This window comes from Hyla sarda, chromosome 4, assembly GCF_029499605.1.
Source record: "Hyla sarda isolate aHylSar1 chromosome 4, aHylSar1.hap1, whole genome shotgun sequence".
Classification (NCBI taxonomy): Eukaryota; Metazoa; Chordata; class Amphibia; order Anura; family Hylidae; genus Hyla; species Hyla sarda.
In genome coordinates, this window is record NC_079192.1 from 151849859 (window position 1) to 151866606 (window position 16748).

General features: G+C 41.4%; 1 protein-coding gene and 1 long non-coding RNA gene across 6 annotated transcripts in view; one reads left to right on the forward strand and one right to left on the reverse strand.

The window, feature by feature from the left end:
- MYZAP (myocardial zonula adherens protein) overlaps positions 1 to 16748 on the forward strand; it is a 147064-nt gene that overhangs the window by 104004 nt on the left and 26312 nt on the right. For all 4 annotated transcript variants that reach the window (XM_056572413.1, XM_056572414.1, XM_056572412.1 and 1 more), the window contains 5 exons: positions 83 to 166; positions 8408 to 8569; positions 9431 to 9523; positions 11782 to 11895; positions 16180 to 16332. In XM_056572413.1, the coding sequence (XP_056428388.1) occupies positions 83 to 166; positions 8408 to 8569; positions 9431 to 9523; positions 11782 to 11895; positions 16180 to 16332 (606 nt within the window). The remainder of the gene's footprint in view (positions 1 to 82; positions 167 to 8407; positions 8570 to 9430; positions 9524 to 11781; positions 11896 to 16179; positions 16333 to 16748) is intronic.
- The window catches only part of LOC130368573 (uncharacterized), a 178585-nt gene that overhangs the window by 82358 nt on the left and 79479 nt on the right, over positions 1 to 16748 (reverse strand). Inside the window, exon 3 of one of the 2 annotated variants that reach the window (XR_008892507.1) lies at positions 1 to 101. The exons of the other annotated variant lie outside the window; for it this stretch is intronic. This is a non-coding gene — a long non-coding RNA (uncharacterized LOC130368573). The remainder of the gene's footprint in view (positions 102 to 16748) is intronic. 2 annotated transcript variants of the gene reach the window in all.

The window sequence follows — 16748 nt, forward strand, 5'->3', positions numbered from 1 at the left end:
CGAACTGATATTGACGGCCTTTCCAAAAAGGAATAATTTCTGCTGTGACATTAAGAACACTTCTCTTTTTTTCTCTGTTAAGGTGGACTCCAGACAAACAGCTGTGAGAGGAAGAAAAAAGAATGGCTTTATTTCTGAGAGCAATGCATCAGAGCCGCCAACTCTTGTAAGATATTCTAATTTCTCTATTGTCTAGCACTGCAACATATGTAAAGCTACGGTGTAAATTGCTTTACATAACATCCGAAGTTTCTGTATAAAAGCTCCTTTGTTCTTGTTTAACATGTGAAAACAATGGAAATAATTTTTTTTCTGGGTTATCAATGGTTAAAAAAAAAAGTACGCACTGACAGCATGATGAGATCTTAAGAAAAGTGAGGATAGCTTAATATATAGTATAGTAGAAAGTAACCTAACTTTATATTACACAACAAATTAGCTTTATTTGCCAAAAACTTGTATAAACATCCATTAAATGTCTACTAGCAAATCTCTGCAATGTTACATTTTCAAAATCTGTTAGCTAGCAGTAAGGTAACATAGGGATGTAACAGACAGCGAGAGATGAAGTATACAGTTACATCAGAAGGCTGTTACAACACTGTATTCTATGACACAGCACGATAGTAACCAAGAATTCTAGTTCAATTAACTTAAGTTCTTACGGTTTTACTTAATATTTTAACCAACACAAGAAGGTATCAAAAGTCTAGGACAGCAGCTGTCTAAAGAAAATAGAGAGCAGGTCTATGAGAGAGATGATATGTTAATGATTTACTTAGGGCATTGGTGTGTGACAGCTGCTTACCTTTGCTTGTTCAGGATTTTTAGTCCTTTGAATGGATTAATAATACAACCTGCTGGGGCAGACATGGAATATGTGCAACATGTGAAGTTGCATGAGGGCTCAGACATTATGAGGGCCACTCTCACCTAGATAGACAATTTCTAAGCCTATTACTTTGCATATAAGGGACTGTAAAGAAATTAACTCATGAAGGTCATGGCTCATGTTTACTTGTAAAATGCTTAAAGCAACAGGAGAGAACATTAGAAAGCAAATAGCCTATAGACTGTCCTTTCACTACTGTAATCTGCTGCCTGTGGTCTTCAACTATCTATGACTAGTCAAAGTACAGAATGGACAGGTAAAAATAAGTTTCTATTTTTACTTAATTGTGGGAATGAGTTTTTAATGCCAGTCTTCAACTTTTAGCATGTTCCCTTCTCTTTGGTTTATGATCATGACTTGATCCATGGCCCCATCTGTTCCAAAGGTTTCCTTAACAGACTTTAAGGAAAAATGAAAGCAGGGTCACCTGCACTAACCTGAATATACAGGTAGATCATGCGGGTGACCATGGTCCTAAGGCATATTTCTTACCAGATAAAAATTGGTTCAGCTGTTCCAGAGATATCCATCTTGTTGCTAATACGGTAATTTTTTCTAATGTACAATGGAGGCAGGCTGCTGCTGTATGTGCAATACTTTCTTCTGTCCCCGCCCCTTCTGCGTAGGGGATGAATATGTATGAAGGAGCGGAGTCATTGTCTGTAGGGGGAAGGGTTTTGTCTGAGAGGAGGGGAGAAAGCACTGTACATTGGCAGCAGTCTGCCTCCAGTGCACATAAGAAAAAAATGCCATATTAGCAACCAGAAAAATATTTGAATGACTGCACAGATTTTCACCTGGTAAGAAGCACCAGCACTATCTACCTGTATATTCAGATTAGTGCAGATGACCCTGTTGTCAGTTGCCCTTTAAAATTTAACCTCTTAAGGACCCAGGGTGTACCTGTACGCCCTGAGTCCGCTCCCTTTCTATAACGGGGGGCCACGGCGTGGCCTCGCGTCATAGCGGGTCGGGCCTGGCCTCTAACAATGGCCGGGACCCGTGGCTAATAGCGCGTGGCACTGATCGCGGTGCTGCGTGCTATTAACCCTTTACACACGGCATTTAAAGTTGATTGCTGTGTCTGAAGTGAAAGTAAACTACCCCAGGCTAGATCAGTGGGTTGTTCGGGACCGCTGCAGCAAAATCTCAGCGTCCTGAACAGCTGGAGGACACAAGGAGGGTGCCTACCTTCCTCCTGTGTGTCTGATCGCTGAATGACTGCTCAGTTCCTGAGAAACATCCTATGGGATAACAAGGATCAATGTAAAAGATCAGTGTGTGCAGTGTTATAGCTCCCTATGACCCCTCCCTTTGAATCACCACCCTTTTCCTATTTAAAAAAATAACGAAAAAATTACTGAAATCAGACACTTCCTATAACCATCAATAAGCTTCTTACAACTCTCAGCCGGAGTGTTGGACCACTTTTCGTTTGCAAACTGCTCCAGGTCTCTTTTATTGGAAGGGCGCCTTTTCCCAACAGCAATTTTAAGATCTCTCCAAAGGTATTCAATTCCAGCGCTTTGTTGCCATCCATTTCTTGGTGCTTTTTGACGTATGCTTGGAGTCATTGTCCTGCTGGAAGACCCAATATCTCGGACGCAAACCCAGCTTTCTGACACTAGGCAGTACAGTGCCACCCAAAATCCATTGGTAATCCTCAGGTTTCATGATGCCATGCACACATTCAAGGCACCCAGTGCCAGAGGCTGCAAAGCAACCCCAAAAATCATTGAACCTCCACCATATTTCACTGTAGGTACTGTGTTCTTTTCTTTGCAGGCCTCATTCAGTTTTCGGTAAACAGTAGAATGATGTGCTTTACCAAAAAGCTCTATCTTGGTCTCATCTGTCCAGGATTTTGGCTTACTCAAGTTCATTTTGGCAAAATGTAGTCTTGCTTTTTTATGTCTCTGTGTCAGCAGTGGGGTCCTCCTGGGTCTCCTGTCACAACGTTTAATTTTATTTAAATGTCGACAGATAGTTTGCGCTGACACTGATGGTCCCTGAGCCTGCAGGACAGCTTGTATATCTTTGGAACTTGTTTGGGGCTGCTTATCCACCATCCGGCCTATCCTGCGTTGACACCTTTCAAATTTTTCTCTTCTGTCCACGGCCAGGGAGATTAGCTACAGTGCCATGGGTTGCACACTTCCTGATAATGTTGTGCACTGTGGACAAAGGCAAATCTAGATCTCTGGAGATGGACTTGTAACCTTGAGATTGTTGATATTTTTCCCCAATTTTGGTTCTCAAGTCCTCAGACAGTTCTCTTCTCCTCTTTCTGTTGCCCATGCTTAGTGTGGCACACAGAGACACACAATGTAAAGACTAAGTGAATGTCTCTCCTTTTTATCTGCTTTCAGTTGTGATTTTTTATATTGCCTACACCTGTTACTTGCCCCAGGTGAGTTTTACCCCTTAAGGACCAGGCCAAGTATTTTTGTTTTTTCCTCCTCCCCTTCTAAAAATCATAACTCTTTTATATTTCCATCCCCAGACCCATATGAGGGCTTGTTTTTTGCGTCACCAATTTTACTTTGTAATGACATCACTTATTTTACCATAAAATGTATGGCGCTACAAAAAAAATATTTGTGTGGGAAAATTGAAAAGAAGGTTTTGATTTCACGCTATACACTTTACGGTAAAAATTACATGTTTTCTTTATTCTATGGGTCATTAAAGGGGTTCTCCACTGCCGTCTTCCGGAGCTCCGCTCGCAGCGTCCGGAAGTTTATTACTCCGGACGCTGAGTGTGGGCTTCCGTGTTCGAGGCCGCCCCCCTCATCATGAGGGGGCAGGTGTGAAGTCACGAGGGGGCAGCCTCGAACACGGAAGCCCGCACACAGCGTCCGGAGTAATAAACTTCCGGACGCTGCGAGCAGAGCTCCGAAAGACAGGGCAGTGAAGAACCCCTTTAAGATAAAAATTATATGCTTTTCTATAATTGTACCGCCTTAAAAAAATCTCAAACTATTTTAACAAAATTAGTGTGTTTGAAATTGCCCTAATTTGCGCACCTATAACTTTCTAATTTTTCCATATACGGGAAGGTATGAGGGCTAATTTTTTGCGCCGTGATCTGTAGTTTTTATCGGTACCAAATTTGCTTAAGTTTTACTTTTTATAAATTTTTTATTATTATTATTATTTTTATAAAATGTGAAAAAAAAGCTGAAATTTTGGACTTTACGTTTATGCCGTTCACCGTACGGGATAATTAACAGTATATTTTGATAGTTCAAACTTTTTGGGCGGTAAAATTGGAAAAACCGATGATTTACATTTTTATTGGGGGAGGGGATATTTCAAATGCTTGACCTTTTTTTTTTTTACACTTTAAGAGTGTATAGGGGACTATTTATAGCAATCATTTGATTGCTAATACAGTTCGGTGGTATGCATAGAGCATAGCAATGATCAATGTTATCGGTCATCTTCTGCTCTGGTCTGCTCGATCTCAGACCAGAGCAGAAGACCCATGGAGACGGACGGAGGCAGGTGAGGGGACCTCCGTCCGTCATTATGGATGATCGGATGCCCGCAGCAGCGATGTGAGCGATCCAATCATCCATTTAAAGTACCGCACTGGTGCAGATGCCGTGATCTGTATTGATCACGGCATCTGAGGGGTTAATTGCAGACATCCGCGTGATCGCGGATGTCCGCCATTACCGGAGGGTCCCTGGCTGCTAACAGCAGCTGGGACCTGCTGCACATGACGTGAGCACCGGTCCGGTGCTCGCGGTCATGGTGGAGTGTAAATGTACGTCATTGTGCGTTAAGTACCACGGCACCATGACATAAATTTACGTCAATTGTCATTAAGGGGTTAACGGAGCATCACATGCTTGAAACAATCAGATTTTTCCACAAGTTTGAAAGGGTGCCAATCATTTTGTCCAGCCCATTTTTGGAGTTTGGTATGACATTATGTCCAATTAGCTTTTTTTCCTCCTTTTTTGGTTTAGTTCCAATACACAAAAAGGGAATAAACATGTGTATAGCAAAACATGTGTTACTGCAATCCTTTTCTGTGAGAAATACTTCATTTTCTTGGGGTGCCAACATTTACGGCCATGACTGTATATAAGTAGGGTATCATTTTAATCATATGGACCTACAGAATAAAGAGAAGGTGTCATTTTTACTGAAAAATGTACTGCGTAGAAACAGAAGCCCCCAAAAGTTACAAAATGGCTTTTTTTTCTTCAATTTTGTCGCACATTGATTTTTTTGTTCCATTTCGCCATAGATTTTTGAAAGAATTATGATTTTTTAAAGGTAAGGAGGAAAAAATGAAAGTGCAAAAATGGAAAACCCCCGGGTCCTTAAGGGGTTAAACATACACAAAAATGTATTAAAGGGCAAATATTTAGATACCTACAGGTCCAGTAGAAGTATCAGCATAGTTCCCTCACCTATGAACTTTGAATATATGATTGGGAAATATAGAAATAGATAGAAATCTCAACAATCTTACTTTATATAGCAATCTTCAAAATATAAAATTACATACGCAGCTTGTAAATTAGATTATGTAGATGGTAAAGGGTACTTACAATCAGTGAGGAAGTTCTGAAGACATTAAAGGGGTACTCCCGTGGAAAACTTTTTTTTTTTTTTTTTTAAATCAACTGGTGCCAGAAAGTTAAACAGATTTGTAAATCGCTTCTATTAAAAAATCTTAATCCTTCCAGTACTTTTTAGGGGCTGTATACTAAAGAGAAATCTAAAAAAGAAATGCATTTCCTCTGATGTCATGACCACAGTGCTCTCTACTAACCTCTGCTGTCCATAGCAGCATATGTTTGCTATGGTGATTTTCTCTGGACATTTTCTAAAATGGGCAGCAGAGGTCAGCAGAGAGCACTGTGGTCATGACATCAGAGGAAATGCATTTCTTTTTTGGATTTCTCTTTAGTATACAGACCCTAAAAAGTACTGGAAGGACTAAGATTTTTTAACAGAAGTGATTTACAAATCTGTTTAACTTTCTGGCACCAGTTGATTTAAAAAAAAAAGTTTTCCGCGGGAGTACAGCTTTAACCCCTTAAGGACGCAGGACGTAAATGTACGTCCTGGTGCGGTGGTACTTAACGCACCAGGACGTACATTTACGTCCTGTACATAACCGCGGGCATTGGAGCGATGCCCGTGTCAGGCGCGGCTGATCCCGGCTGCTGATCGCAGCCAAGGACCCGCCGGCAATGGCCGACGCCCACGATCTCGCGGGCGTCCGCCATTAACCCCTCAGATGCTGGGATCTATACAGATCCCGGCATCTGCGGCAGTACGCGATTTCAATGAATGATCTGATCGCCTGCAGCGCTGCTGCGGGGATCCGATCATTCAGAACGCCGCACGGAGGTCCCCTCACCTGCCTCTGTCCGGCTCCCGACGTCTTCTGCTCTGGTCTGAGATCGAGCAGACCAGAGCAGAAGATGACCGATAACACTGATCTGTTCTATGTCCTATACATAGAACAGATCAGTATTAGCAATCATGGGGACTATTGAAGTGTAAAAAAAAATTTAAAAAAATGTAAAATGAAAAGTAAAAAAAGGGAAAAATCCCCTCCCCCAATAAAAAAGTAAAACGTCCGTTTTTTCCTATTTTACCCTCGAAAAGCGTAAAAAATAAATTTAATAGACATATTTGGTATTGCCGCATGCGTAAATGTCCGAACTATTAAAATAAAATGTTAATGGTCCCGTACGGTGAACGGCGTTAACGTAAAAAAAAAAAAGTCCAAAATTGCTACTTTTTAATACATTTTATTTTTAAAAAAATTATAAAAAATGTATTAAAAGTTTTTTATATGCAAATGTGGTATCAAAAAAAAGTAAAGATCATGGCGCAAAAAATGAGCCCTCATAACGCCGCTTATCCGGAAAAATTAAAAAGTTATAAGTCATCAAAATAAAAGGATTATAAACGTACTGTTATGATTCGGCTAGCTGGATGTGGATCCTCTGTGTCAGCGAGGGATTGGCGTGGACCGTGTCGGTGGACCGGTTCTAGGTTGCTACTGGTATTCACCAGAGCCCGCCGCAAAGCGGGATGGTCTTGCTGCGGCGGTAGCAAACAGGTCGTATCCACCGGCAATGGCTCAACCTCGCTGACTGCTGAGAAGGCGTGGGACAGAAGGACTAGGCAGAGGCAAGGTCAGACGTAGCAGAAGGTCGGGGCAAGGTTCGTAGTCAATAGCAATAGCAAGAGGTCAGGTACACTGGTAAGGCAAACACTGTAACGCTTTCTCTGGCACAAAGGCAACAAGATCCGGCAAGGAAGTGAAGGGGAAGTGAGGTAAAATAGACAGGGAGCAGGTGGAGGCTAATAGACAGATTGGGCCAGGCACCAATCATTGGTGCACTGGCCCTTTAAATCTTAGAGAGCTGGCGCGCGCGCCCTAAGGAGCAGAGCCGCGCGCCAGGACGAGACAGCCGGGAACCGGGACAGGTGAGAGACTTGGGATGCGATTCACGAGCGGGCGCGTCCCGCTATGCGAATCGCATCCCCGCCGGCAGTGTCAGTGCAGCGCTCCCTGTCAGCGGGTCTGACCGGGGCGCTGCAGAGAGAGGAACGCCGCGAGCGCTCCGGGGAGGAGCAGGGGCCCGGAGAGCTCGGCGTAACACGTACAAATTTGGTTAAAAAGTTTGTGATTTTTTTTAAGCACAACAATAATATAAAAGTATGTAATAATGGGTATCATTTTAATCGCATTGACCCTCAGAATAAAGAACACACGTCATTTTTACCGTAAATTGTACGGCGTGAAAACGAAACCTTACAAAATTGCAAAATTGTGTTTTTCTTTTTAATTTCCCAAGAAAAATAGTGTTTTTTGGTTGCGCCATACATTTTATGATATAATGAGTGATGTCATTACAAAGGAGAACTGGTCATGCAAAAAATAAGCCCTCATACTAGTCTGGCGATGAAAATATAAAAGAGTTATGATTTTTAGAAGGCGAGGAGGAAAAAACGAAAACGTAAAAATTTAATGGTCTGAGTCCTTAAGGGGTTAAGCAGTCATAGCACCCGTTGGATGATATTTACTTGTGTAATACACAAATGTGTATAGAAAAACAGGTTTTATGATAAATTATTTAGTAAAGAATATACATATGAGTACATAGTTTTTCACCAATCCTTTGTTGGGGCCTACCCACTCAATGTATGATAAAACATACTCATGTTCTGTATAGTTTGTCATCTATACAAACACAATTCAACATTACTGTCAATACATGACCCAAGATTTAGTCATAGGTATCTTTGTCACAATCAAAGAGGTGCTAAAGCTGTGTTATATCCTAGTTTTTTTATATTCTATTACAGAATGTCCATAGGTTGATTTTATAGATTTTTGGAGTAATATTTAAATATGATAAATCATGTACAGTTAACATACAGAAAAAATGTTACATCTGGGAAGACTACAATGAGCTCTAAAGTATGGCTGCCTTTTATCAGTCTAATTATTTCTCACAATTGCTTTTACAGCACCTCTATTCTGTACCCAAAGGCAATCCCCCATCTGGAACAAGTTCTCATGGAGTAGTTTATGGAGTTGTGCAGAGGACTGAAAACAACCATCAAAATGAGGTTGTTGTCTATGAATGGTCTTCCCATCAATTGAAAGAAGAAATGAATTACATTAAAGATGTAAGTATAACATAGCTGAGTTACGGGTATGTGATTTTTGGCATTTTAGACACTGCAATCAACTTTGATCGTGGTGGCTAAAGGATCGGCATAAAGTTGCCACAACATTGGCCACTGCATGCAGGCATGGTATTGCCCATATGTGATGAACAATTGCAGTTATTTCAGCCAAAGCCAGAAGTGGATCAATAAGTAGGAAAAGTACTTCATGCCTAAGAAAATATACTGGAATTGATTTTCTAATTTATATAATTGAAGGGGTTATCTATGCAGCAATTTTGTGTAATAATACTCATGGAGGCAAAAATAAAAAAAATATATATTTACTGTTCTTGCTCCCCTGCCACTGTCATGGAGTTTTAGTCCTTGCTGTGCATCGCTTCTGGGTTTGGGAATGTGACGTCATAGCCTACTCAGCTAGTCAGTGGCTGAGGCAGGACAACTCTACACCTACTGATTGGCTGACTGAACATATGATGTCATGGAGCTCCATGACAAAATGGTGGCAGGGAAGTGGTGAAGGTAAGTGTATGGGGCTTCTTTTTGTCAACTCGCTAGGCATAATATAAACAAAATAAAAATGCTGCCAATAGAACCCTTTCAAGGTCTCTAAACTGTGCCTTTCCAGCTGTTGAGGAAGTTAAATTCCCAGCATACCCTGCAGCTGTTAGGGCATGCTAAGAGTTATAGTTATACAACAGCTGATGAGCTACAGGTTGGAGACTAGTGTTTTAATAATTATGGGATGAGTAAGCGATACTAAGCAGTCTTTGTTCTTGAGATGAACTGGACCTTGGAAGTGCATAAAACCAATTTGCTTTTTTTTGACCTAATGCATTTATAATTCTCATTGCACCGCAGGTAAGAGTGACCTTGGAAAAGATAAGAGAGAGAATGTTTGGAGAATATGATGATATGAAAGAGAAAATTAAACATCTTACTCAGGAAATGAAGGTAAATACTAAAACTCCACATTTAAGTTTTTTTCTTTTCTTCCTGTCAATAAAGTATTCTAGAAGATTCTATTACTGACATAAGATGTATTCTACCTTTACTATATTTGCATTGTAATTCCTGTGCTACTTTATACAAGTAAAAAAACAAAATGTCCATTTTCCATTCCCTTTCTAGATCCAAATATTTTTTTAGGTAAATGTTTTTATCTAAATCATCCATACTTGTTATTCTTAGGGGATCAATTTACATATAGAAATGTATTAAAGCAACACCAATTGATGATTTATTTTTGAATGTTACAAGTATCAGTTTGTTTAAATGGCTTGCACGAGATAAATACATCACAACTATGGCCCTGATTTACTGAACTACGCGAGAGAAAAAGTAAAGAGATTTTTCCCATAACAGCCAATTATAGCTCTGCTTTACTATGCAAACGAGCTCTGGTGAAGTAAAGGCTGAGCTGTGATTGTTTGTTATAGAAAAAATCTCTCCAGTTTTTCTCCTACACATTTTGATAAATTAGGGCCCATGTGTTTCATTGATTCAAGCCACTGCAGAACCACGGTATGAAAAAACTCACCCTTTTTTGCAGGCTTTTAATTTATCATGGGCACAGAACATAATTTACCAAGCTGTCTCATATTGCTCCAGTAAAATGAAAGCTGAACTCTGATTGGTTGCTATGGGAAACAAAGAGAATCTAACTATAATATATCTTAAAGGGATACTCTGCCCCTAGACATCTTATCCCCTATCCTAAGGATAGGGGATATGATGTCAGATCGCCGGGGTCCCGCTGCTGGGGACCCCCGGGATCTCCCCTGCAGCACCTCGCTATCATTACAGTGCAGAGCAGATTCGCTCCGTGCGTAATGACCAGCGATACAGGGGCCGGAGCATCGTGACGTCACGGCTCCGCCCCTCGTGACATCACGGACCGCCCCCTTAATGCAAGTCTATGGGAGGGGGCGTGATGGCCACCACGCTCCCTCCCATAGACTTGTATTTAGGAGCGGGCTGTTACATCAAGAGGGGGCAGAGCTGTGACGTAACGATGCTCCGGCCCCTGTATTGCCAGTCATTACGCACGGAGCGAGTCTGCTCTGTGCTGTAATGATAGTGGGGTGCTGCAGCTGAGATCCCGGGGGTCCCCAGCAGCGGGACCCCGGCGATCTGACATCTTATCCCCTATCCTTTGGGGGGATAAGATGTCTAGGGGCGGAGCTCCTCTCATGAATTCTACATATATCTGGTGAGGTTTTCCCCCAGCATGGTAAAAAAGGGATACTGATGCCAGAACTGATTCTATCATTGTTAATGTGGCATTCTTGGCATTCACTGTGTCAGTTGTAATGGTGAACTGGCTCAGATGCCAGATAGAAGAATGTGCCTTGCAGTGCGTTTCTATATGTTTTTATTACAAAAATGGTCAAAAGGATATTTTAAAACTGCCTTTTTGTATCAGTTGAGGTCAGTTTTTGAATAAACAGCTGATCCTAATACACCAGATATATGTGAACCAGCGTAATACAACTGTTATAAGGACACAAAAAAAATTGGAGGCCACTAGATCCTCCTAATATACACTGCAAGAGTAAATAGAACTGGGGATAACTATAAAATAGTTTCCCTAACAAACTATCTACTGCTAAAATGTATGATATATGGGCCTAGAAGTCTATACTTCTGCCTGCAGTTCTCCTTTTAATTTAATTTTAAGCTTCTAATAATGGTTTGTAGGTTACGATTTGGTTTCAAGAGACACATTATGTCCCTGAAGGGTTAGGTGTGTTGGATTTTTGACATTTGAACGGCTTTGCAATGCCATACGTTCATGAGTATGGGAAGGTTGGGAGAGATAACATTCGTACAGCCGACAGACTTTAAAGCCTATGGCCATCTTTAAAGGTTTGATGTACATTAACCCAGTGGTGTAACACTCATATAAGCAGACCATACAACTGCTATGGGGATCATGGGAGAAGGGGTGAGGGGGCCTGACTGTGGATGTGTGGTCTTGCCGCTAAGGGCCCCTGCACTGCTGATTGCAACCACCACCGTGAGGGCTGGGTGGATGACAGAATAGTGTGGCCCCTATAACAAAATAAAGATAGGTGGCCTGATCCTGAATTTTGCTATGGGGGCCAATGAATTCTACATGAGCATCATGTATGCCTGTAGGTTAAATAAATATTCACAGTTATGAGAGGTGTAGATAACATACCTATTTATAGTGTATTTATTTGTTTTAGGTTTCATCAGCACAACAAGAAGTTTTGGAGAACCACTCCCAGGCACAAGCTTCTGCTATTGACAGTCTTGGAGATATCAATAGTTCTCTAAATGATTCATCAATAGAAATACAGGTATTTTACTGATTAAAACAGATGGAATGAACTGTCCTAGCATAGTTGACAAGAGGCATTATGAATTAATTTTGGTGAATTATTATACTCCCACATGTCGATATACTAAAACCATTCAGTGGAGAATTGAGCCAACTATTATATTTACAGTTGGTAATATAAACTAGTCCTAAATTTTTTTATAACCTAAAAATGTCATAATCATGCATACAATCTTGATGGGTAGATACATTGTACATGAAAGTGGTGTATAAAATGAAAGGTATATATATATATATATATATATATATATATATATATATATATATATATATATATATTATGTGCAGGATCAGAAACATAACAATGTAATAGTTCGGACAATTACATACGCGGTGATACAAAATATGTGTATTTTTTTTATTTTGGTTTTATTTAAAAAATGGGAAAAGGGGGGTGATTTGAATCTTTATTAGGGGAGGGATTTTATTTATATTTTAAAAAGATCATCAGATGGCTTACTCAGATCAATGTGAATTTGGGTAGAAAAACAGACATGGTGCACATCTACAATCTTGTATAATGATCTGATTGCTTCTCAGCATAATATCAAAAACTAACAGGTTGTTAGTATACATTTTTGATCAAAAAGTACAAGCCCACTCGCCACGTCAAGGCCACCTATCCAGAGTGGGTCCCTAACGTCCCTAGCATAAAATGGCGCAGCACCGGGCGGCGACCACCACCGCCGCGACACCAATGCCCACAGGGGGGAACGACCCACCGGCAGAGCGGCCCCAATGCCACTCGAACCAGTCTATGGGCCGCACCCCCCGCAGAGACGGCGCCACGGCAGCAACGGACGCCGCACGGCGCCACACCAGTGTGAACAAGGTGTAATGGCTCACTTACCATGCTCTCCCAGTCAGACTGGGAGGCTGCTAGGAAAGAAATGGCCCATGTGCAGCTAATTACTACTTATATAAGGTTGGGCTGAGGGGGTGGGGAAGAGTGCAGCACATGTTAAAACAACAAAAAAAAAAAGAAAAAAGGAGGGGATAGAAATCACAGTGTGAATTCGGGTAGAAAAACAGACATGGTGCACATCTACAATCTTGTATAATGATCTGATTGCTTCTCAGCATAATATCAAAAACTAACAGGTTGTTAGTATACATTTTTGATCAAAAAGTACAAGCCCACTCGCCACGTCAAGGCCACCTATCCAGAGTGGGTCCCTAGCATAAAATGGCGCAGCACCGGGCGACGACCACCACCGCCGCGACACCAATGCCCACAGGGGGGAACGACCCACCGGCAGAGCGGCTCAATTACATTGATCCATTAAATCTGTGCTAGATTGCTTAGGGCTGCCAAAGCAATCACAGATCCAGGGAAGATGCTGAGGACACGGTAAGGCCTCGGGCTTCATTAGCAACCCATGGGACCGCCAGACACGAGGGAATAGTGGCATTTAATGTTAAATGACGGACATCGGGAGACATATCCCGGTCATGACGCGGACCCGACCCGCAGACCCTAGTCATGTCTGCCCACCCGACCCATGAGGTACATGTATGTCATGAGTCTGGAAGGGGTTAAAGGGGCAGATAACATTGTCTTTATGAGCAGCATGTGATGTGATTTGGAGAAAAAAAAGCATGCAACTTATACCCAGAACGAACCTTATAAGAAGAAAGTATTAAACAGTAGAATCTCCCAATAGCAGACACTTAGAGGGAAAAAAAAGTGTCCGCTATTGGGGAAGAAGAAGGGTCAAAAATCTTTCTAAATAACTGAATACTGTACTCACTCCAGAGTGTAATTACTTATAAAACAGCGGGGGCAGGGGGAGTGTTGGGCTTATGGATATGGGGCATGGTTAACCTTTGTTTCTCTCCCTAACCCGATTGTTGGCATGGATACTACTGCAAACAAAGCACAGCGTTGGCACGCACACATCCCTTTGCTTTCCCCCCATCTTCCCTCTTTCCTATCATGCCATGCTTACTGCATCCGCTCTCCTCTCAAGGTAGTCCATTTCCACATGCGGGCCAGTCCATCTTAGTGTAGGCCGGCAGATAAGCCTGATTGTCCGCTATTGGGAAGTTAGCGCATCCGCACAGGTGTGTCCATGTTCGATGTTGGGAGTGTCCGCTATAAGGAGGGTGCAAATACATTAAGTCTTTTACTGTATCACCCTTTTATTTAATATGTATGCAGTAAATATTTAAAATTTATGTCTGTGCAACAGTGCATGACAAACATAAAAGTGACACTCTCACTCAAAATTACTCGGCACTGATATACTCCCTCTATATGGTCTGCTTAGTTCAGACAATCCTTCATGCGGGCTGACAGGCAATAAGAACAGCTGTGTAGGCTGAGATAGCGGTTATGTGTATATGCACATAAATATAAAACACACAAGAAGAAAGAATGTAACGGAGCACTCACTGGTTCAGGGGACTGACGAAGCGCATCACGCGCGATACGGACCGTTGCACACTGTCTGAATACCCCTGCATGTAACATCATTCCACACCATGTTCAATCTGCACGGCTGTGAATAAAGAAGTGAGAAGCAAAAAAAAAAACTGTATACAATGAGTGCTCCGTTACATTCTTTCTTCTTGTGTGATTTAAACATGAGTGAGCTGAAGAAAGCTTAAAAACAGGCAACTACATTAATAAAGGTTATTCTAAATATTAAGTTACAAAACAGGCTGTCAAATGTATGTGTCCTGCAGAAAAGATAGGTGAATGGCAACATGATATTTTGTATAAAATATTAATGGCAAAATTAATGCAATAACTTATCCTTTTTGCAAGCCGCACAGACAACAAGTGTGGACCGATTCAGTAAGTCTTAGGCATCAAATTGGAAAACACAATATACAGTTACTAGAATTAGTTTAGATTCTTAGAAATAATCTTATGACATATTGGTCTATGCTGGGCGGTTATTACCCTGGATGAGTTTAAAAAGTTATAATTGACTGACAAGTATTTTTTTTAGCCCACTATGTAACTGTTAGGCTATGTTCACACCTCGGAATTTCCGAATGGAATTCCGCATTGGAATTCTGCATGGAAATTTTGGAGCAACAGAGTTTTGTTGAATTCAATGGGATTCTGCTGCGCTTTGCAGACGGTGGAATCTCCGTGCCGAATATTTCAAGCACGGAAATTCCAAATTCCGTGTCATAGAAACATGGAATCTGTCGGCAGATAAGAACCATTCGGCCCATCTGATCTGCCCAATAATCTGGACCCCATCAATAGTCCCTGGCCCTAACTTATATGAAGGATAGCCTTATGCTTATCCCATGCATGTTTAAACTCCTTCACTGTATTTGCAGCGACCACTTCTGCAGGAAGGCTATTCCATGCATCCACTACTCTCTCAGTAAAAAAATACTTCCTGATATTAGCTTTAAATAAGAGGGACAAATGTTTAAAAGTATGTCCTCTTGTGGTAGTTTTTCTTCTTTTAAATACACTCACCTTCTTTACCGTGTTGATTCCCTTTATGTATTAAAAACTTTCTATTCTTCTGCGGACTCCACTCGGAATGCATAGCCAGCGCATTCCCATGCAGTCCTAGCACCGGCATATTATGCTGGATCCCACAGTCTCCAGAATTTCCGCACAGAGATTTTCCATGTGGACATTCCATAATGTGAACATAGCCTAAGGGTTCTACAGATGAACCTAAATCGTCAATGCAGATGTGAATAGAACCAAAGGGTACATTCACATGCACGGATTTACAGCGTATTTTACGCTGCAGATCCACTGGTGAAGGCCCGCTCTATGCTGGCTTTACATGTGCCTGCTCGTAGCGGCAAAACTCCGCTACCAGCAGACACACTGCAATGTGCGAGTCGCAGTATACTCGCACATCGCGGGAGCTCTCTGCCTAGTTCAGAGCAGGGAGAGCGGCCGCGATGTGCGAGTAAGCCGCGCACATCGCTGCACTGTGTCTGCTCGTAGCGGTGTATTGCCGCTACCAGCAGGCACATATAAAGCCAGCATACGGCGGAGCCTTCACCAGCGGATCCGCAGCTAAATACGCTGCGAAAATCTGCGCGTGTGAACGTACCCAAAGACTGGGTTTTCATGCAGTATTTCGGTCAGTACATTTAGATAAAACCCAAAAAAGGGTGTGAATTTTATAGTTTTTCTCTGTGTTAGTTCAACTTCTGGTTTTAGTTAAAAATACTGGCTTGTAAGGTTTTAATATTTTTCTTTTTTTTTTTACTAAATTACCCTTCCAGCTGCTCATATTCCTCTTTGTTTCAGAAAACACTAGTAGACATGACTCTGGAAAACTGCAACATTAAAGATGAAGTGAAGAATCTGAAACACTCATACAACGAGTCCATAGAAAAATTGAAAGAGAAGCAGCGTTTGTTGGAATCGGCACAAGCTGAAAACCAGTTGTTAAAAGTTAAGGTAAATACATTCTCTAAACAATGTCATGATGCGCATAGCTGCTAAGTTTGATTCAGGGTTTAGAAGTGCTAAACATAACATAGTCTGAATTCCTGTAATATTTTCCAGTTAGTTTGCTGACTGGAGTTCTCTGCATATGTAGTTTTATGTACTTTAGCTTGATACATCCTAGTAACTTTTGGGTCAGGTTTAAACAGTCTATGATGTAATCACTTTAGATGGTGCCATTCACTGACTGCAAGTGGGTAGCATTTAGTCAATCAGATATCATCAGCTCCTGCTCAAAGCCCTGTGTTGATTCAGTCAATAATTAAGTCCTCCTGTGCCAGTGTCTACTGAAAGAGGAAGTTACATGTAACAGTGGCTTACACTATCTTACTACTGAGAGCGTGGAAGGGTTTGTTGTGCTATGTTAT